General features: G+C 40.4%; 1 protein-coding gene across 3 annotated transcripts in view; it reads left to right on the top strand.

The window, feature by feature from the left end:
• Nucleotides 1–23,219, top strand: part of MAPRE2 (microtubule associated protein RP/EB family member 2) — a 159,199-nt gene that overhangs the window by 23,404 nt on the left and 112,576 nt on the right. For 2 of the 3 annotated variants that reach the window (XM_043558594.1, XM_043558593.1), the window contains exon 2: nt 4,049–4,110. Coding sequence is in view for 1 of the 3 variants with exons in the window: in XM_043558593.1 (XP_043414528.1) it covers nt 4,049–4,110 (62 nt within the window). In the remaining 2 variants the exon portion in view is untranslated. Of the gene's footprint in view, nt 1–4,048; nt 4,111–18,865; nt 18,964–23,219 lie in introns of those variants that run through there. The other variant, XM_043558595.1, reaches the window with a different exon arrangement.

A 23,219-nucleotide genomic window follows, 5' to 3' on the forward strand; every position in this document is an offset into this window, starting at 1 on the left:
GAGAGAATCACAATCAGGGTCCACACTGTCCATGCAGAGCCCAACAGGGGGCTCGATCCTACGACTGGGAGATGACAATTGGAGCCAAATCAATAGTTGGACACTTAACTGACTGAGCCACCCAGGTGTCCCAACAACTTACAAACGTATAACATCACAACCAGGATATTGACACTAATACACATTGAAGATACAGAACATTTCTATCACAAGGATGCCTTATGTTGCCTCTTTATAATCACCCCCTCTTCCTGCCACTCCTGCTACTCTTTCTCTACCCCACAACCATTAATCTGTGCTCCAATTCTATACTTATTTTGAGACTGTCAGATAAATGTAATCATACAGTATATGACCTTTTGGGATTGCCTTTTTTCACACAGGATAATTTTCTGGAGATTGGTCTAAGTTGTATGCATGAATTGTTCTTTTCTATTGCTAAGTAGCATTCTGTGGTAGGGATGTGCCACAGTTCAACTAACCGTTAACCTGTTGAAGGACATCTGGGTTGTCTCTGGCTTTTGACTACTGCTAAAAGCAAACAAAACCGCTATAAATGTACATTTTAATTTGGAAAGATGCCTAGAGGTACAATTGGTGGATTGTATGGTAGTTGTGCGTTAAAACAAATGTTTGGCAGGGTAGCAGAACCCTAGACATTCTTATAAGTGATGTGACTGCTCTAGTTTCTTCACATCTTCATCAGTATTTCAAGTTGTCACTATTTATTTTAGCCATTCTGCTATGTGTGTAGTGATATCTCATTACGGTTTTTATTTGTTTTTAAAATTTTTTTTTTCAACGTTTATTTATTTTTGGGACAGAGAGAGACAGAGCATGAACGGGGGAGGGGCAGAGAGAGAGGGAGACACAGAATCGGAAACAGGCTCCAGGCTCTGAGCCATCAGCCCAGGGCCTGACGTGGGGCTCGAACTCACGGACCGCGAGATCGTGACCTGGCTGAAGTCGGACGCTTAACCGACTGTGCTACCCAGGCGCCCTCATTACGGTTTTTAATTTTCACCCACATAGTGGCTAATGTTAAATATCATTTCATATACTTATTAACTATATATCCTCTTCAGATAAATGCCTGTTCACATCTTTTGCCCACTTTTCAACTGAATTTTTTTAATTGCTTTCAGAACTCTTTATTCTAGAAACTAGTCCTCTTGTGAGATCTATGGTTTGCAAGTACTTTCTCCTAGTTTATACCTTGTATTTACATCCAATTCACAGGGACAAAAGTTTTTAATTTTGATGAAGTCCAGTGTATTTAACTTTACCTTTTATGGATTGTGTTCTGGGTATCAAGGCTAAGAACTCTTTGCCAGGCCCTAGGTCTCAAAGGTTTTCTATGTTTCTCCTAGTTTTCTATTTTGTATTTATACTGTGCTCCATTTTTAATTTTTACATCAAGTATGAAATTTATGGATAAGAACCGCTTTGCTGCTGTCGCACATCACAGACAAAACTGCCTCACCTGCCACCTTGCAAGGTTGTGCCTTACTGAGCACTTCTCTGCCACGAGCAGAGCAAAGACTGTCTGTGGCCTTCAAATCTATGGCGAAGGCCTGGCTTTTACAGTGGCTATGGGTGAAAGGCTGAGCAGACACTTGAGTCCATCAGACTCTTGTCAGAAAGGGTCACTTTCTAGATGCATGATATGGACATCGATCCACCACCCCGGATATGGCACCACCACCCTGAGCCTCAGTTTCTTAATTGGTATTAAGATTTTGAAGGTTAAATCAGATAAAATGTGTGAAATGATTGGTGCATAGTTTTCAGTAAATGATCCCATTCAAACTGACCCATTACAGCTGTTGGAAAATGAGCAAGGGGTCATTGTCAGCAGAAGAAGACCAATTGTATACAGCCAATCCTGAATTTTCAAAGGGTGAATTATCTAGTTTAGAGGTAAACTTGGAACTTTTGTACTCTTGCTTCCTAGCTGGGTGGCCAGTCCTTTCCCTGGTAACATAGTTAAATAAGGTAAATGAAAATTTTAGCGTAATTCAATTAATTGCTGGAAGATTGGAGGACTTAGGAAAATGACATGGGTGGGAACAGATTTTTTTGTCTGATTTTTTTTTTTATCAACTATCGTTAGATTTATGGAAAGATGTGAAATACCTACGCAATTAAACTCTGCCCTAAAATATTTAAAGAAATTCTACTTGTTCTCTTGGAAAGAAAAAATTGTTACCAGAGTTCGGTCCTCAAGACCATGTATATTAAATTTTCTGATTTTTTTGGCAACAAGCCAAATTTGCAAGTGCCTTTTAAGCTCCATCACTGAAGAGTATAACATTGAAAAACCAGCTCCTACCTTTACTTCTCTCAGCACCTACTATCTTGTTTCTATTTTTTTTCCTTGCACTGTCTTACCATCTCCATTTTGTCTTATAGAAAAGGTGTAAAGTGCCTCCTTTTTTTTTTTTTTAAAGAAATCTCCCGGCAACATCTCCAGAACTGTGTCTAGGATTAATCATGTTGCATCAGGTGTGCCACAAATACTTTATTTTTATGCAATTGACTTTTTAAAAAACCAAGTAGGCACCAAAGGCATTTGTATTTTCTGTTACAGGACCATTTCAGAAGAGCAGTGTGCAGGGTGAGGGCCTAGGTGGAAGGCAGCAGTCATTTCTGATGTGTTCCTTGGGGGGGTGGAAAGACCATTAAGGCTTGTGCACATATACATCATGGGTCCTTTTCAGCAGCACCAGCTTGAGCCATAAACAGTCTCCCCAGTAACCATCCACTCCCCACCCTGACACTGGATCCTCAAAACCTGGAATTGAGACACATTTCTTAGCCTCAAGAATTAGATCCGTCCTTTGTCAGTTTACTGTCTTCTCACTTAGCGAGAGCATGTTTGGAAGAGAAATAGCTAATTGACACAAATTATCATTTGTTGGTATATATATTTTTAAGTTGGATCCTGGCATTGTTTAGAATGCCTAGCCTCTCAAAATCTTCTGACTAGCGGTACCTGGGTGACTCAGTAGGTAAAGCGTCTGACTTTGGCTCAGGTCACAATCTCAAGGTTAGTGAGTTCCAGCCCTGGATTGGGCTTTCTGCTGTCAGCAGAGAGGTCCCTTCTGATTCTCTGTCTCCCTATCACTCTCTGCCACTCCCCCACTCTGTATGTGTGTGTGTGTGTGTGTGTGTGTGTGTGTGTGTGTGTATGCATGCGCGCTTACATGCTGTCTCAAAAATGAATAAACTATTGGGGCACCTGGGTGGGTCAGTTGGTTAAAGATCTGACTTCGGCTCAGGTCACGAACTCGCTGTTTGTGGGTTCGAGCCCTGTGTAGGGCTTGTGGTGACAGCTCAGAGCCTGGAGTCTGCTTCGGATTCTGTGTCTCCCTCTCTGTTCCTTTCCTGCTGGCTCTGTCTGTCTGTCTCTCTCTCAAAAAGAAATTATTTTTTTAATTTATTTAAAAATTTTTTAAACTATTAAAAAATATCTTCTGATTAGAAGAATAAGCCTGTGTTGATACTAGATCTAAAACCTGAAATAGGGATGCCTGGGTGGCTCAGTGGGTTAAGCATCTCCTGATCTCCGCTCAGGTCTTGATCCTCAGGGTGGTGAGTTCAAGCCCTGTGTTGGACTCTGTGCTGGGCATGGAACGTACTCTGAAAAAAATAAACCCTGAAAATAAGCTGAAGTTTCAGGAAGTTTGATGTTGACCTTTGATACCCCATAGAGGCTCTGCTTCCTGCTAACACATGAATTCTCATTGCCTCAGACTATCACAGGGAAAGGTGAAAAGATAAGAAATTACTTTCATAAAATTGACATTATACTAAATACTCACAAACCATAATCAACCTAAAAATTAATCTAAAATAGAGACTGAGAACCCTATTGCTTGCCTAACTTAATCTCTCCCCTGTGGTAAAACCAACTGTGTTTTGTTATTGTGTGTACGTTTCGATGTCCCTTTCCATAGCTAACTACACCCAATGAACTCAATTATAACTCTTTGCTCCCATGTTTTCATCCTATTAAACGTTCTTTTTCTTTTTCTTATTATCCCAGAATCCCACTTCTCAACGGTACGGTTCATCTCGACAGCCAGGGAGAGAGCCTGGATGCTCAAGGTAGGGTTTAAATATAAAATAGTGTGGGAATCCTTGTCTACTGATGGAATTGAAGTATTGGTGCCTTTGTAACAATTTATTTTCAAAATCCCATTTTACAATTAAAGTATTCCAGTAAACATTCTCCGTTAAAACATTATCTTTCAAACTATAATCCATCTCTCAAGTGTATCAAGGGCTAATTAACCGCTATCAGCAATTCCTCTAAAAATGGCCAAGCAAATTAAAGTTTACTTTTGGAGATATTATTAATGATAAGTGAAGGGAGAATATCACGATGTAATCAAGTCATCTCAGGACATTCAGTATTATTTGTGAACAAATATTCCATTTCATTTATTTATAATCAAAATCAAGGCAAATTCTCAGACTTGACAATAGGGAGTGGAGAGGATTTGGGAAGGAGACAAAGACTCAAAGCCTCATTTTTTTTTTTTTCAGTTTGGGGTTTGTGTTTGAGACCCTATCATTTGAACTTCACTTATCTCTCACTGGTATTCTGAGTCTCTCTAATGCCTTCAAGGTTCACTCACCTCCAGCAGCTCCCTAGAACAAAGGAACAATTAACTGAAATTCCACCAGATGGCAATCTTTGGAAAGCCATCCACAGAGGTTTCAAAGCTGTGAGCTACTGTTGTTCAGAGAAGTCTGAGTAAAACGTCCAAGACTTCACCAAAAATGCTCTAAACATCTTTAGTTTTATTTCTTTCCCCCAACACCAAAAATTTTTACCAAAAAAAAAAAAAAAAAAAAAGTTTCACTACTAAAAGCTCAAATCAATGGATAATATATTTGTTTTGGGGTTTCATTGTGATAAATGCTGTGATTAGTGGTTATTTCTTAATTATTTGAGAAGAGAAACCTTAAATACTAACGAAGGATAGCATTTTAAGGAGTTATCTTGATATCAAACCAAATGAAATTTGCAGGTATAAAATTCTTACTTGTATTGATGTGAAATAATTTATTTAAATGGGATGAGTAAACTTTTTTCCTTTTGCTCTAATGAAAATGGAGATCCTGAACTCTGGCTGGTATCCAAGCAGTGGGACTTTTCAAGGACCAGAGCTGGGACAGAAGGAAGTAGAAAGGCATCTGAGGGCAATTAAAGTAGAAAGAATCAAGGAGACCAGGAGAGTCACCTGAGCTTGCTTCATACACCTAAAAGCCGACCTTGAGTGCTCTTTGAAACTTCTTTTGCTACCAGCCCTTATGGTAGGGGGCCCATGCGTCTGGGATAGTCCTGGTTTACTTCATTGTCTGGGAGCATGGTCTCATGAGCATCCCCTTTCACCCTCAAAAGTATCTGCATTTGGATGATAAATTCTATAGATGCCTATCTCCTAGACCGGTATGTTCAAAGAAAAAGTAATAGAAAAAGGTACCCCAATGCCTAAATGGGGTGTCTATTTATAAATGTCTTTATATCTAGGACTACAGGACAAATGCTCCCTTTTCTGTAAAGAGCCACATCATGAATATTTTCTGCCTGGTGGGCTATACGGGTCTCTGTCACTACTATTCAACTCATAGTGTGAAAACCGCCATGGACAATACATAAATGGCTTGGCGGTGTTCCAATAAAATGTTATTTATAGAAACAGACAGTAGATGGTATTTGGCTGGCAGGCCATAGTTTGTAGAACCTTGTGAGATAATAGTTCTCCACCATTTCCTATCCCCTTAACAAGAAGACCACTGTTCTTAATTCCTCTCCTTGCTCTTCATATCCCTTCTGGCTTGCAGCCTCCTTACTTAACCCTCTCAGAAACTAGTGTTAATAGTTGCTTGAGTGAATCATCTCACTCACTTGTGTGGTTCCTGAGAATCCTTGACTGAGTCTAGCTCCTTGCTCCTTATCCAAATCTGTTTCTGCACTATGCCCAACAATGCCTGTACCTTCTACCTTATGACCCAGAATAGCCTTCCTTGTGAGGTCTCCTTTGAATCCTGGAGTTAAATCCTGGAGCATAGCTGTTTAGTAGACAATTCAGTTTTATGCTTTGGTCCTCACTAAATAACTATCTATGGAAAATATAGCCACATTAAGGAAAGATAAATGTTGATTATGCCAAATTTTTATTATAAAAATGATACATTTATAAGAAAGTTTGGAAAGAAGAAAATCACCCATAACAACACCATCCCAAAATAACTTCAGTTTTTTGCATATTTTCTTTTCTCACAAGTATTCCTGTTTTTCTATATTGGATGTGAACTTTGTGTGTTACTTAGTGTTAGTCATAAGCTTCTTTGAAGATCTTTAGAACTATCCTTGGAACACTATTATATCAATTATACCGTAGTAGCCTCCAATTTTGTTGTTGGTTTGGTTCAGTCTAATTTGTATCTTTTTGTTGTTGTTGTTGATTTCCTTACTACAAAATCCTAGAAGTGGATTATTTAAAGATATGACCATTCTTAGGACTTTTAAACTAGTCTATCATATTTCTTTACAAAAGGTTTGGAATCCTTAGCACACTGAGAGTACTAGCCTCACCACAACTTGATCAGAAAGAGCATGTAATTCAATAATATTTGAGTGTCTCCTATATGTAAAAAAAAAAGTGCTAGTTGCTTTGATATACATATAAAAATGATAAGCTTTTCCCACATTTATTGAGTGCCTGCTCTAAACTATATATTGTAGAGTTTCCATGGTGAGCAGAAGATAGCTCATGTCTCAGAGTCTGACCTTATTGGGAAGCTAAGATAGATAAATGTAATCTCTATAACTGTATACAAAATGAGATACACCATAAGAGAAATACCAAAAGATGTGTTGGGAGCCTGGGAGGGCAGGTGGAAGGAAAGGTTGGGGTTGGAGGGTAGAGGTGGCATCTGAGCTGAACCTTGGAGGTGAGTTGGATTGGGATACTCATGTTGGGGAGATTGGTCGTTCATACCATAAACATTTATGGATAGCTAACTATGTGCCAGGTGCTACGCTAAAAGCTAAGGTTATAAGGGTAAATAATATAGGGCTCTTAAAGGTTAGCATCTAATGGAATTGACTGTTGTTTTTTTTTTAAATACACTAAGTAGGATGGCTTGTCTAGCAGAGGATCCACTGGGGGTAGGGATAAAGCCAGGGTCCTCTCTGGAAGTGGAGCTTTTACTTGACTCCTCTTCTGACAGTCTTCCTCATTAGTTTCCTTTTCATAATCTGCGGGAGATCTGCTTCTATAAGTTTGAAGGTTATTCTAGTTGGCTGACCCAACATTCCAATTAAAATTGGCCTAGAGGCTCCTGGGTGGCTCAGTCGGTTGAGTGGCCGACTTCGGCTCGGGTCATGATCTCGCAGTCTGAGTTCGAGCCCCGCGTCGGGCTCTGTGCTGACGGCTCAGAGCATGGAACCTGCTTCAGATTCTGTGTCTCCCTCTCTCTGCCCCTCCCCTGCTCATGCTCGCTCTCTCTCTCTCTCTCTCTCTGTCAAAAATAAATAAACACTAAAATTTTTTTTTTAATTGGCCTATACTTCTAGCCCCATCCCTACTCAGTCCTCAGTGAGTATATTCACTGAGAATACACTGAGCTAGGGCTGGGATCCCTGGCCCTCACCAGCTGAGGACTGGAGCAAATCACTAAAGAATTAAAAGGGTTTCATTTACATCTTGTTCTTTAAACAGCTGGAAGGAACCTCAGTCTAATCCAACTCCCCCCATTTTAAAGATGAATGTTCTTGGGTGAGGAGAGTTAAGTGACATCCCTACCATTGGATGTTTGATGACCAAGTCCAGGCACCAGACCCTGACTTCTGACTCACTCACTGCTTGTTCTGTGCTCAGTGCTGCAATTTTCCCTGCCTACCTATACCATAGGGGTAATAAGAACTAAAAAGAGAATTAGCCCATGCATTTTTTTCTGCATGTAGAAGCAATATGTGTCATATCCATTTCAGACCACTGCTAACAAACTTTAAATTCTAATTTTTTACATTACATTTTTAAATTTAAATTTTAAATTTTAATTTAATTAAAAATTTAATTTACTTAGTTAAATTAAATTTTATTTTATTTTATTTATTTATTTTAACATTTATTTTTGAGACAGAGAGAGAGAGAGCATGAACAGGGGAGGGTCAGAGAAAGAGGGAGACATAGAATCCGAAACAGACTCCGGGCTCTGAGCTGTCAGCACAGAGCCCAATGCGGGGTTCGAACCCACGGACTGCGAGATCATGACCTGAGCCAAAGCCGGACGCTTAACTGACTGAGCCACCCAGATGCCCCTAATTAGCGAAATTAAATTTTAAATTAAATTTTAAATGAAATCTTAAAACACTGATGGATAGATTAGTAGAGAGGGAAATGTGGAACAAATTCCTACATCTGCCATTTTCCTCCTTTAGCATCTGGACAAATAACTTGGCCACATGAGTTTTTACATCTTGAGTTTGTTGTAAGAACACTTGGAAGAAACGTAAGCGTTGGATACATCATGGGCACTCCGCAAGTATTTTCTTTCTCCTTCCCACCTAGAGCTACAGGTTCTTGACAGGGGTCCTTTTGTGTATTAATGAGGTTACCCTTTAAAACTCAGGACAATAAATGATGCAATGAGAATACACTTATATATTTATTATTATATTTATTTATATATTTTAGAGAGAGAATGGGTGAGGGACAGAGAGAGAGGGAGACACAGAATCTGAAGCAGGGTCCAGGTTCTGAGCTGGCAGCGCAGAGCCTGACGTGGGGCTCAAACTCAAAAACTACGAGATCATGACCTGAGCTGAAGTCGGACGCTTAACCGACGGAGCCACCTGGGAGCCCTGAGAATACATTTATAAAAGTATCTGGTATATAACTTAATATTCTCATTTCTGAATTTCACTTAATTATGCTTAAGGAGCAATTTAGAAGGTTTTATTCATGGTTCTTCACTCTTCAGTACTTATTTCATATGGTCTATGAACATGGTAGTAAGGCTATTTTTTAAAAATTGTATATTAAAGATTAAGCCTTGACCATGGCCCCATCACTGTTCAAGGGGCAGAGGGTACATTTTGGGCAAGAAATTCAGAGTCTCCACCCTGCTGCAGCTATGGCCCAATGCAGAGAACAGTCACGGATCAGGCAGCCCCCGACAGGGTACTAAGCAGGGCCTCCTGCATAGGGAGAAGTGCAGGAGGCCACGGGAGCCCCCAGCAGCGACAACGAGACCACAACTGGAGCAGGGAGATGAGACGAGGCTTCCAAGAGGCAGGGACCTCTTCTCTAAGACCTGAAGGAAAAGGAGGAGGCAGCAGATGTTGAGAAGGGGACTGCAGGGAAGGGAGAGTTGTTCAGGTAAAAAGATGAGCAGCCTCTTCAGAAACTTGGAAAGAAAATAAGAGAAGTGTATGGCATATTGGCTAAGTTAAAAGAGGTTCAGTAGTGAGCAGCATCAGTAGTGAGAGATAGATGAAGAAGGACCTTGGCAGGCCAGCAAAGACCTTTGGATTGGCTGTGTGTGTGTGTGTGTGTGTGTGTGTGTGTGTGTGTGTGTGTGTATTTTTGAGAGAGAGAGAGAGCGAGCCCGCACCCACTAGTGAGGGAGGGGCAAAGCGGTGGGGGTACAGAGGATCTGAAGTGGATCTGTGCTGACAGCCGTGAGCCCAAAGTAGGGCTCCCGAATGGTGAGATCATGATCTGAGCCAACATCTGATATTCAACTGACTGAGCCACCCAGGCACCCCTGGGTTGTATTCTGAACGTGAAAGTAAGTAGAGAAAACTTTTCATACCTTAAATGGTCCCTCTGGCAGTTTCATATCTTAAAATGGTCCCTCTGGCCAGTTTCATATCTTAAAATGGTCCCTCTGGCAGCTGGGGTAGCGAGGTGGGTGGATTTGAATATAACTTAGAAGGTGAGATAGACAGGATCGGGTAAGGAAGAAGTCAAGGGTTAACTCCTTGGACATGTGCATTGAGGGTATGCTATGTGGTAAGCACTATTTCAGGGTTGAGAAGGAAAATAAGGTAAGAGCTCTAGGGAGGTGTTAGCATTTCATGTAGAGGGGACTTATGAAGAGAGGAGTGTTTCAGAGGAGCACAGACTGACCCTTGGAACCCCCATCAGGGGGTCCTGATGATGCCACAGTGAGAAACTGTCCCCTGGTGACCATGGAATTGAATGGGCTCCCTAGAAGCTCTGCCAGTGGCAGTGTTATGGTTGCCAGAGGGTGACAGCCAGGTGCCTGATATCAGTGGGAGGTTTGATGGTATTACTTGCTGAGATAGAAAACACAGGACAACGGAACATTACTAGAGTGATGGCAAGAATCTGAAGCTTAGCATTGAACATGTTGCGTTTAGGGTGCCTGTGACATCTAAATGAATATATGTGGAGTTTGGGATCTGAACCCCCAGAAGAGAAATGAACCACAAATACAGCTTTGGGAGTCACTAACAGCTTTGGGAGCGGCGAGTAGAGCTAAACTTGCCGTAGTAGAGTAGAACCTTAAAGATGACCAGTATTGAGGTAGATCAAGAAAAAGAATACACCCATTCTCATAGGAGCATTATTGACAATAGGCAAAAGGTAGCAGCAGTCCAAGTGCCCGTTAACAGAGGAAGGGATAAACAAAGCACCGAATATACATAGAATGAAGTACTCATGTGCCTTAAAGGAAACGGCAGATGAGCGTTAAGGTTGAAGGAAATGTCAGTCACAGAAAGAGAAATATTGTATCATTCCACTCATGAGTTACCTGGAATAAAATTAATAGAGGGGAGAAGTAGAATGGTGGTTTTCAAGGGCTGGGAGAGGGAGATAAAGGGGAGTTCCTTAATGGGTATAGAGTTTGTTTTATCACACGAAAAGCGTTCTGGAGTTGGATGCCGATGATGGTCACACACAATGTGAATGTACTTGACGTGACTGAACCGTACATTTCCGTGAAAATGGTGAAAATAGCGAAATTTCTGTACCATTTGTTCACTACAATGAGACAGATTAATCATGAGCCAAAAACACAGGAGAAAGAGCATTTGAATATGTTGTCATGGAAGCCTAAGGAAAATAGCATTTCAAGAATGAGCAAGTCCAAATGCTCTGCAAAGGTTAAGTAAGATAATGACTAAAAAGTGCCTATTGATTTTTAGCAACAAAGAGGTAGTTGGTGATCTTGATGAAGATAATTTCAGTGGCCTAGTCAAACTGGAATCCAGAATGCAAAAAGTGGAGTCAAGGGCAAGTGGAGAGGGCAGGTTTAGATAAGCCTTCAGATATTTGGCTACAGAGATGAGAGAAAGGGGAATCTATGGGGAAGAAAAGTTGATTTAAGATAAAGGGGGGGGTGGTGCCCGGGTGGCTCAGTCAGTTCAGTGTCCGATTTTGGCTCAGGTCATGATCTCAAGGTTCATGGGTTCAAGCCCCACGTCAGGCTCTGTGCTGACAGCTCAGAGTCTGGAGCCTGTTTTGGACTCTGTCTCCCTCTCTCTGCCCCTCCCCCACTTGTACTCTGTCTCTCAAAAATAAAACATTAAAAATAATAAAAAATAATAAAAGGGACTGTAGAGTTCATTGCTGCTGGGAAGGAGCCAAGGGAAAGGGGCACGTAAGGTCTGGTAGAGAGTGACCAGGCAAGTCGTTGAGAAAACAAGAGGCAACTGGCCAGGATATACCTCTTCACTGCAGCAAGCAAGAAACAGAATGAGAGGGCTACCTTGTAGGTGAATGTGTAGGTTTGGGGGCAGGAAACTTAAATCCTCCTCTAATGGCTTCAATACCCTCTGAAGTCAGAGGCAAGACCATCTGCTGAGGGAGGGGAAGGTGGAAGGGTCAGAGATCTAAAGAAACTGAAAGAATATTAAAATGTCTGGTGTATGAATAATGACAGAGTGCTGACGAGGAAGACAGAGGGATGATCCGGAAGCGGTGACACCCACTCAGGTTGGGAGACCATGAATTTATAGTTGTTCTTGTCTTCTAGGCAGAGCGCCTCCCCCCCCCCCCCAAGAGGTCTTAGCAGGGCTCAGCAGTCCAGATGAAGCACATGTGCCTGAGCAGATGAAAACTTCCTAAGGGCTCCTTTGTGGCAGAAACGTGAAAATTTGATCATGAGGACACTACATGTATTTTATTTAAGTGGGCTAATGCTTTATTTAAAATGTTGTAGGTCCCGGGTGACTGGCTGCTAATGTTCTGGTTTATAATGGGTTCGAGGTGACTGCAGGGATGGTAGCTCATGAGGGCCCCCTGTTGACAAAGTAGATTATTAGGAACCAGCCTTAATTCACAACTGATTCGAGTAATTCAGAGTGAAGCTGAACAGTTGGAGTAGTTTGGTGTCCCCTCCCCGCCCCTTGCCCATCATAGATACTTGTAGCACCAGAGTCCACCACTCTGTTGCACAGAAACAAAAAACTGCCAACTACTTAGGAAAACTTTAACTGCTGTATGTCTTCATAAGGTATTTCTGCTTTAAAAAAAAAATGCTAGTATGGTTACCATACAGTGTTCTATTAGTTTCAAGTGTGCAATATAGTGATTCAATAATCTTATCTGCAGCAATGGGGGTGGATCTAGAGATTTCAGCCTCTTGCACAGAGCACCAGGATTTGGTTAAGGATTTGGTACTCGTCTTTGCTAGCAAAAATGTCACTAAAATTACTCTGAGGTTTACCTACCTTATCACTTTACAACTGGACTGTGGTATGTGGGAAAGAATGCTATTGATGTCTCATAGGCTGCTGCTGCCTGGAATGCTTGTGTCTATTGAGACCCCTAATCAAGTGTTTCTTCTAACCGCCCCCCCCATCAGTATCTGAGTTTATTTTTCCAGTCCGAAAGATGCAAAATAATGAATATGATGGGCACTAATCCCAGGACACCTCTTATTCCCACTGATAGCTTCAGAACTTTAGGGCAGAGTTCTAAATGTTCTGCAGTGATAATGTTCTATATCTTTGCCACCCGATTCGATAGCCATTAGCCACATGTGCCCACTGAGTGTTTGAAACGTGACTATGAACATTGCAAATGCATTTTCTTTATTCTTAATGTGAACAGCCCCATGTGGCCAGTGGCTACTGTATTGGGCGGCCAGCTCTAAAGGCCAGATTAGATAGAACTGAAATTTTAAACACAGCTTACAGATACAGCCAACCCAGGAAACTCATTCTGGTCTTTGATGCCCAAACAAGTCTGGCCTGGCCTCATTCTGCCATCAAGTTGGTTGTAGCCTGGGGTTTCTGGTATGTGTTCAGGGTAAATATGGCAGAAGGAGCAAGATGTAAAAACAACCTACAGCTAAGGTGGATTCACCTCCATTTTACCTAAACTAATACTTGAATACCAGAGTCCTGTGTACAAAGGGGGGGAAAAAAGATGGGGAGAGAACAAACTTGAATGGCTAATGTACAGAAGTACTGTGTTAGCAACTTCACACAGGATGTCTTGGGAATCTTTATACATTCTGCATGAAATTTGTTTATGCTTCTTATAAGTGAGAAAATCGAGTTTCAGAGCTTACTAACTTGTCCAGGCCTCTAGCTTAGTAATAGAGGCAAGATTAGTACCCAAGCAAGTGTGAGTCCAAAGCTATTTCCACAAGCAGTATTCACAGCTAGATATACATGTTGGGAACTACCAGAGAAGCAGAAAACCTTCAGAGTAGGATTGGAAGTGGAATAGAGGTAATAGGAAGCAAATGACTGTGTGTGTGTGTGTGTGTGTGTGTGTGTGTGTGTGTGTGTGTGTTTAATTCTGATTATCTCAAGCTGTACCCTATATTCCTTCTCTCCCTGCCTGCCTGCCCTCTCTACCCTCCCCCACCATTTCAGTTATGTTGATTATAGGTGACCCTTCATGGAAATACAACTGTTAGTGCCATAGATGATGTACAGTTGATCATTTGAATTAAAATTACTCAAGAAACAGACCTACACCACCATCTTTTACCATCTAGGCAAAAGTCACTTGGTAATTAAGTATACTTATGGCATATCTTATGAGACGTAGATTATCTACACTCATTTAATCAAACATCTCCCACAGTTCCAATGTTGCCTGCCTTTCTTAGGGCTGATTTATTTATTTTTAGAGAGACAGAGACCGTGCAAGTGGGGGAAGGGGCATAGAGAAAGAGACAGGGAGAGAGAGAGAGAATCCTAAGCAGGCTCCATGCCATCAGCACAGAGCCTGATGTGGGGCTTGAACCCACGAAGCTGTGAGATCATGACCTGAGCCAAAACCAAGAGTCGGGCACTTAATGGACTGAGCCACCCAGGTGACCCCTGCCTTTCTTCTTCAGTGTCTTACATATATGATGTTCTACTTCTGTGGTCTTTCCAAAATTTCCATTATTGAAAATAATAGTAGAAATCCTGAAAAGCAAGTCACCTATAATCCTACCCTAATGATTTATTTTTCTCTTTTCCTTCTAGGTCTCATGTAATTTTACACAGTTGTAACAATACTATGTGCATACTTCAGTATACTGCCTTTTAATCTCCTTTTATGTTGCGAGCAGTTTTCCATGCTGCCCAACATATATTCATGATTATAGTGTTAAGGTCTATAGAATAGTCTATAGAATTAACCTACTATTATTATTCCAACCTGCCATTGTTTGACTTAAGTAGTCTATTTCAAAGCTAACTTTGGTAGGTTTTAAACTTATGAATCTTAACTGGTTAAATAATCCCCCTGACTGGAAGTCTTATGCCTGTGTGTTACCACATCCCCTGAGAATAATTCCTATACTAGGGAATTCCGGAGTGTGTATTACCTTGGATTTAAAATTTTTTCACGTGTAATTTTTCCCAAACATAATATTCTAAAGAAAAGGAGGTGATCCATTCTGTTTTAATTATCATTCCCATCCCAGACATTAAGCCCTTAATTTACACTTCGTGAATTCTGCATAATCTATGAAACTGGCTTGGCATGAGGTTGCTCAGCGACTTGTACTGGGGATGACAGATTTTCAGCCTTCCTTACCTCAAATATCATTCTGCTTAAAATGCATGCACTGACGTGTTTGCCTCTGTTCTAAAGTTAGTCATGTTTCAATCTTCAAGAAAGCAGTTCAAATGAATCCGAGATTATCAGGTTAACATCAAACTACGTTAGGGAACATGAACAGTAAAGGTCAGGATAAGCCTCAGTGTCTCCCTAGAGAACTACATTCTAGGTCATGAGGATTTTTTATTTTCCAATACTTCATGCTCCTGTTTTGGAGTATGGGGTTAGTCCTTCACTGGACCATGATGTTTCAAAGTGCTGATGTGTTCTGTTGTGATTTTCCCAGGCAATGACTAGGCTACATAATATCTACTTGGTAGAGTTTCTCTCACAGGATTCTTGTGCTTCAAATTTATTTTTGCTCTTGGGGAGTGATACATTTCAAACTCGTGTGAGGTAATGCCACTCATACCACATGCTTTGGCTTACAAATTGGACTGCACCATTAGCATCATTTTCTGGTGCCCAGCTTGGAGAAAAGCTTTGCTTGGTTTGTCAAAAAAAAAAAAATATATATATATATGAATTGGGTGCTTGGAATGTTATATGATGACATTATTGCCTCCAACCAGGATAACAATTCTTCTAGAAAGGTATCTTGAAGTAAGAATACCTAATCGCTATTGCCTCCTGCTCAAAACAAAACTTAAGAAACTGCGTAACTCAGGCACACTCCTCGATTTTTAAAAAAATTAACACCGGTATAATATTAGTTTCCAGTGTACAATTTAGCGACTCACCATTTCCATACAACACCCAGTGCTCGTCACAAGTACGCTCCTTAATGCCCGTCATCTATTTAACCCATGTCCCACCACCCTCCCGTCTGGTAACCATCAATTTGTTGTTCATAGTTAAGGTCTGTTTATTGGTTTGCCTGTCTACCCCACCCCCCTCACAATTGCTAGTTTTGTTTCATTTCTTAAATTCCATATGTGCGTGAAATCCTATGGTATTTTTTTCTGACTGACTTTGCTTATTAAAATACACTGGAGCTCCATCCATGTCATTGCAAATGGCAAGATTTCATTCATTTTTACGACTGAGTAATATTCCATTGTGTATATATACCACATCTCCTTATCCATTAGTCAATGGACATTTTGGCTCTTTCCACAATTTTGCTATTGTAGATAATGCTGTAAACATTAGGGTGTATGTATCCCTTCAAATCAGTATTTTGTATTCTTTGGGTACATACCTGGTAGTGTAATTTTGGATTGTAGGGTAGTTCTATTTTTAACTTTTTGAGGAAACTCCATATTGGTTTCCAGAGTGGCTATACCAGTTTGCATTCCCACCAACAGTGTAAGAGGGTTCTCGTTTCTCCACATCCTCACCAACAGTTGTTGTTTCCTTCGTTCTTGATTTTAGCCATTTTGACTGGTGTGAGGGGATATCCCACTGCAGTTTTGATTTGCATTTTCCTGATGAGTGATGTTGAGCATCTTTTCATGTGTCTGTTGGCCATCTGTAGATCTTCTTTGGAAAAGTGTCTATTCTTGTCTTCTGCTCTTATCGTGTCTTCTGCACCTCATCAAAAATTTGATATCTTATTGTATGGGAAGATAACAAAACATGAAGCATTTGCTTTTAAATTTAATTCCACTTAGGTAAAATTATCTTTTATTTCAGGGTAAAAACGGCAGAGAATTTGGATTGAAAAAAATTGATATTGCTGGCACAAAGAACAATTTACTCAGATGGAACTCAATAAATGGTTTTATTTTTTTTAATTAAAAAACTTTTTTTAATGTTTATTTTAGAGAAAGACTGAGGGTGAGTGGGGAAGGGGCAGAGAAAGAGAGAGACACAGTCTGAAGCAGGCTCCAGGCTCTAAGCTGTCAGCACAGAGCCCTACGTGAGGCTCGAACCCATGAACTTTATGATCATGACCTGAGCTGAAGTTGGACGCTTAACCAACTGAGCCACCCAGGCACCCCAATAAATGGTTTCAAATATAACTGAATTTTGGCTATCCTAGGGTGGTCATAAAGGCTTCAGAAGAGATGGATTTTGAACTGAGCCTATATTTGTAAACCCATATTTGTAAAAAAAAAAAAAAGGGTTAGATGAGGAGCAAAAAGGCCATTCCAGGCAGCAGTCAGAAGGTATAAGGAACAGCAGAGACCTCTCAAGGAAGGTAGGAGGGAATGACTGACTCTTTAATGTGATTACTGGAGGATTAAGGAAGAAAGATGAACTACGATCAAACTGTGCTGAATCCTAAATATCAGACTAAGTCATTTAAACTTTGTATTTAAACTTCGCATTTTAGATAGTAAAACATACTGAACACATTGCAATTACCTGGAAGCGCTGAGTTCTAGAACACTCGTCTAAATCTAGATTTGTTTCCCTTCTCTCCAGATGATCAGTTGAAATAAAAATTTTATGAAGAAAAAATTCATGGCAGTTCTGGAAATGGGAGTAAGGACCAGAAATGGACAAACTTCTAGAACATGGAAAGGGGACAGGATTATACTGCTAGTTAAAAATGTTTAAAGACAAAAATATGGGGAAAGAACAGTTGAAATGATTGAAAGAATTTTTATAATCCAGATGAAATATTTCTAAGAATAGAAGAAAACAAAATTCAAACCTTGGCATGAAAAGTGTTGCATTCATCGTATACTACCCATTTCCTTAAAAAAAAAATTGGGGTACCTGGGTGGCCCAATCAGTTAAGCGTCCGACTCTGGCTCAGGTCATGATCTCATGGTTCATGTGTTATAGCCCCACATCCAGTTCACTGCTGTCAGCATGGAGCCCATGTCAGATCTTCTGTGCCCCTTTCTCTCTGTACCTCCCCTGCTCATAATCTCTCAAGAAAAAAAATAAATAAATGAACATTGAAAAAATGAAAAAAAAATCAAGAGAAGACTTTGTGAATGTAAACAAAGAGTATTCCAGAGTATAAAGCAAAAAACAGGTGGAAAATACAGAGTATCCAAAGGATGATCTAGACGTTCCAACATAGTTTAAGAAGAGTCTTTAAAGGAAAAAACAAAGACAGCAGAAAGAAAGGCCTAAAGATTCAGATGAAAAGAGGCCAGACCTTTACCCATCTTGGTGAGATTGCAGGATAAAGAAACTCTTAGGGTTTCTGGAGTGTAAAGTCAGACAATAAGAAGGTTACCAACACGAGTATTTACCTGAATGGCATATACTTTGGTACATAGTGTTGGAGGCTGGGAGACCATAGAACCAGGCTTTCAAAGCACTGAGGGAATGGATTTTGGAACCATAATTCTGTACTCAGCCCAACTATCAAAGTATGAGAGCAAGGAGACCTTTTCTGACCTGAAGGCTTGAAAATTTTACCTCTCTTGCTTCTCAAACAACTTGAAGATCTAGTCCAGGAAAATAAGAGAGAAAAAACATAGAGGATAACATAGCATAAAAATTATATATTAAATACTGGAAGAGTCCAATTATAACAAATACCAAGATGCCAGCAATAATATCAAAGCAATTGGCCTAAATTAGTTCAATGAGGAAGGTCTTGCAAAAAAAAGATTCTACATAAATTGAGAGTTCAAATCTGAGTATTCTTTATTAGATAATGATGGTATAGGTTTCTTCTGTCAGGAAATAAAAACAGTTAAAATCTCTAAGAAAGACAAACTTTCTTAGATAGATCAAATACATAGATAGGGTAAAATTCAACTTTAATCTTCAAATGAGGCGAGCTTTTGAATAATTAATGGCCCCCAGAAAGATAATCCATTTGACTTTCATGGTTTTGTTAGAATATTCTTCTGATGGCAAGATTTAATGAGATATTTCTTTCTCTATGAAAGGTGATACCATTTGATTTTGAAGAAAAGAACTGACAATCATAAGTGCCATCTACTAGACTTCAAGTTTAGAAGCAAGCTATAGTCAAAACAAGGAAGCCGTAAGTATAGTCATAGATTATAATGTAAATACAGAGGATAAAGGAGACATAATGGTAAAACCAAGAAAATGAAAAACAGAAAAGGTTGAGAAGAGACCTAAAATGGAGAGTCAATAGGTCACCTTCCTTGGAATAAGTCAAGAAATAGGATTTTAAGAATGTTGCTTAAAATTATAATGGTAACCCCTGGAATAATTCACAAGATTACCAATAACTGAAACAGGCAAGAAGCAATAGAAGGGTGTTGGATTTCTTTCATAGTAGAAAATACTGTGTTGATAAATCAAGAACAGAACATTCCTGAATTTTTAGAGCTACAATTGTAACCCCCGGAGAATTAAAAACAAAAATAGTTCAAAAAGATTAACTATTTAAAATGGGACTCTAGGGGTAAGGGACAGTAGCAAGAGAGAGCTTTGTTTTTAATGTTACACATTCTGTATGTCTTCAAACTGTTCTGCATATTCTATGAATTGCAAACAGTCACATGCGTTAAATGGATTGAAAGGAGAGCACTGATAGACTCTTGGAAGTTTTCCACATTTGTCTGTATTTCAGATGACAGGATTATGGAAACAAAAATTGAGAGGCAACTGGAGTAGAATGGGTAGGATTTGGTGATTTGGTAGATAACTGAACGGCATGGGTTTGTTTTTTTTTTTTAAAGAATAAAACAAAGATGTATGATACTTCAGACTCTCTGACGCGCATAATCTAAACTGAAGCTACTGACAAAGTGACACCCAGATAGTATGCTTCTTTTCTAATTTACTGATGCCTTGGTGTTCCTTAGTAGTATTTCTATGGGCTGGCCAAGATATGAAAATGTGGCCATTGTATTAAGTGATATTTGTCATTAGGTCAAATATTTTTTTATTTAATCATAAATGTCAAATATATGACATTTGACACCATTGACCACAGGAAAGAATAACCGAAGTAGCACTTTTTCGGTCAAAACTTTCAGGTCAACAAAGAATGATGCTTCAGGTTAACAGTGTGTATACAGGCTCTATCGTATCTTTCAATGATTTGATTTGTGGCTGGGGGAAAGTGCCCAGGTTTTATTGCATTAGGAACTCTCAAAGCTCCAGGGCTCTGAATATTTGAGTTTTCAGTGAGCTTCTAATCCTGCTCTGCTACCTTGAGCTGGGATTTTAGCAACTTCCCAGGCTTGATCCTATTTACTTGATCCTGTTTACTACAAGTTTTGTGTGTTTTTTTTAACACCTAACTTGAGGCTGGGAAGAATAGCGCTCTTTTGAAACCTCTTCCTTAACTTTGAACTCGCCACGTCCTCCTCCCCATTCACAGCCTGACATCATTCCTCGCTCCTGGAGTATCTGTTGGAATTATTTGCTGAAGGCTTTCCTACGAAAATGCCACTTTTTTTCATACTGCAATTAGAAGAAAGCATTCTACACAAATCGATTTCAGTTTTTAGAACTACAGAACTTGCTTTTCTTTAGCAAATGGAAACAATCTCGAGATCAGTAAAATTTACAAAATCTTTGGAACAGAATCCAAAGGTTCACTGAGCTTCCATTTCCCATTTTGCAGAGAATGATAATTATGTGCAAAATCACACAGAAAACTTGGTTCTCACAATTGCCTGACTGATATTCCAAGGGAATCCAAAAAAGATCTTTTCGGGAACCCTGATACTCAGGGATGGCAACAGCTTCCCCTTGCTGGAGGGCATTCTGTTTTGCCAGGTAAAGTCAGTGTTTTTGTTTTGGTTTGTGGTTGGGTTCTTGGCTTCCATGTTGTGAATGGCTCAAGTGATGATTTTAGAAGAGGGAAGTAAATTATTATTTGTTTATTTGGAGGAGGGGGATTGGAGAAAATAAAATATGAAACAAATTGTAAGAAAAGAAAAGAAGTAATCCAAGTTGACTATACATCCTCGAATAGGATTTATAGGAATAGGAACCAACCCCCCAATAGGTTGTTATTGTCACCTTAGTGAAATAAAGGCTGCTCACCTTGATGAGCACTAGCAAAGCCACATTGCCTTTCTCGATGTGAATGTATCCTTTATAGAGTATTTGTACAAGGCATGACCTAAGTGTGGATTTGCAGCTGTTTCATAACCACTGTGAAGTTTGCTGGCTCGGCTCCACAGAGCTGTGTCCAAACTTCAGGAACTCTTCTCAAGTAATGTGAATGTGGGAGGAGGACCACTTGTGGAATGATTTACTTTACCCAGAGTCGAGTGTTTTGCGTGCACAATGTGAGGCTGCTGTTCAGCAGGTTGTGTCCAAATGGAAGTAACAGCCAGAGAAACTTATTTTGGACTTGACGTCCATCCTTAGAACTTACCCTCTGCAGAACTTTGAACATATGAATTAGCAATACTGTGCTGCCTTATTTCTTCCAAGCAAGAATTGCCTATGGATTTAAAAATAATTTTTTTAATGTTTATTTTATGAGAGAAAGAGAAAGAGAAAGAAAGAGTTAGGGAGGGGCAGAGAGAGAGGGAGACACAGAATCCAAAGCAGGCTCTGGGCTCTAAGCTGTCAGCACACAGCCCGACACAGGGCTCGGGCTCACAGACTGTGAGATTACGACCTGAGCCGAAGTCAGACATTTAACCAACTGAGCCACCCAGGCACCCCAAGAATTGCCTATCAATTTTTAAGCTCATCGTTTAATTTGCTGAAAACAGAAATCCTGACTTTCATGATGTAACCTGACTAGTCAGTGCAGTTGTGAAGATGAGATGGTGGTGGCTGAATGTTCCTGGCTTTCTCTCCTCGTCCTGAATGTCCTGGATGGACAGGGACTCTAAAGAGAGGTCAACTCAGATACTGTTACACTTACATCATAATTCACTTGACCTGAGTTGCTATCCTCTTCCTCGCTTGATCCTGAGGCAAGCTGAAGTTATTTTCAAATGGTAGCCTAGAGGTCTAGCAGTCCCACTGAACACGTCCAGTACAATGATCAGAAGGAAGAATCCATTTCTACAAGAGCCTATGTGAAGGATTCAAAATAGAAATATTGGGGTGCCTGGGTGGCTTAGTCGGTTAAGCATCTGACTCGATCTCCACTCAGGTCTTGATCTCAGGGTTATGAGTTCAAGTCTTGAGTTGTGCTCCATGCTGGGCACGGAGCCTACTTAAGAAACAAACAAAAAACAAATATTTACAGGCTCTTCTCTCGACTAATTATATGTAGAGAAGTCTTTTCCTATGCTGACAGCAGAAGGCAGAACTAGCATTCCAGGGTAAAAGGTAATTAAATCCCAGCCTTATTGTATATGGTGAGGGATATGTTTCTAAAGGGAGTTTGATTGTATAGGGCACGTCAGTGTCAAAAGCAAGACCTGGAATGTTTAACCTGAAAGTGATAGGAAACCAGTGAAGACATTTGAAAAAGGAGGGATGAAAGATATCTCTTAGGGTGAGAGGTCAAAAGCCTTGAGAAATAAGAGTAAGGAAGTGAGGAAACCTCTCGGGAGTCTCCTCATCTAGGCCTGAGGTAGGAGGTGTGTGCAGTAGGGTGTGAGGTAGAAGAAAAAGAGGGGCCTCCATGTCTCGGGTCTCACTGAAATGAACAGATACGGTGACAGAATCAGAGATGGGGATGGGAGGTGGAGATTGTGAGGAGTCAAAACTGAGTGCTGGGTATGGGTACAGTTCAAGAAGGAGGGGAGCCGAGTGAGGGAGACGCTTCCTCGTTGAATGCACCGAGCATCATGCAAACCAATGGCGCCAACCTAATTTCTGCTTCTGCCTCTGGCCTGCATATTCAGTAAGTGAGGGAAGGCAGCGATGACCGTGGACACCACACCACATTTTTATAAGGTGCTTCTGGAAACCTGAATGAAGATCTGATTTTTCGAGTTGCTCTCATGGCAACTCTCCCTCAGGAAAACCTGCTTGGTCAGCAGACCACGTCTATTTTCTGCTAATGTTTCTGTGGCTACCACATGGGGTCAGGTGTGTTCTCCCTCTCTCCTCAAAAATATTTGGCCTTTCTGCAGAAAAATCCATATCCTGCTAAGCCATTCAGTCATATCTATCCCCTCGTGTTCTGTGTTGTGGTGAGTTAGAAACCTCTGTGTGGCTTTGCCTTCCCTTAGGGTTCCAGACATAAGGCAAAGGACAGGTTCTTTCTACTTGCAGATTCCCGTTGGCTTGAGGCATGGCTGGGAATAGGAGGGAGGGCAGAATCCCTTCTCAGGGTAACTCATCAGCCTCCTACCTCAACAGTCTCCAGCTAGTCATGTGGTCTTGTGATTTATAGCATGA

The sequence above is a fragment of the Prionailurus bengalensis genome, chromosome D3 (assembly GCF_016509475.1).
Source record: "Prionailurus bengalensis isolate Pbe53 chromosome D3, Fcat_Pben_1.1_paternal_pri, whole genome shotgun sequence".
In the NCBI taxonomy this organism is placed as follows: Eukaryota; Metazoa; Chordata; class Mammalia; order Carnivora; family Felidae; genus Prionailurus; species Prionailurus bengalensis.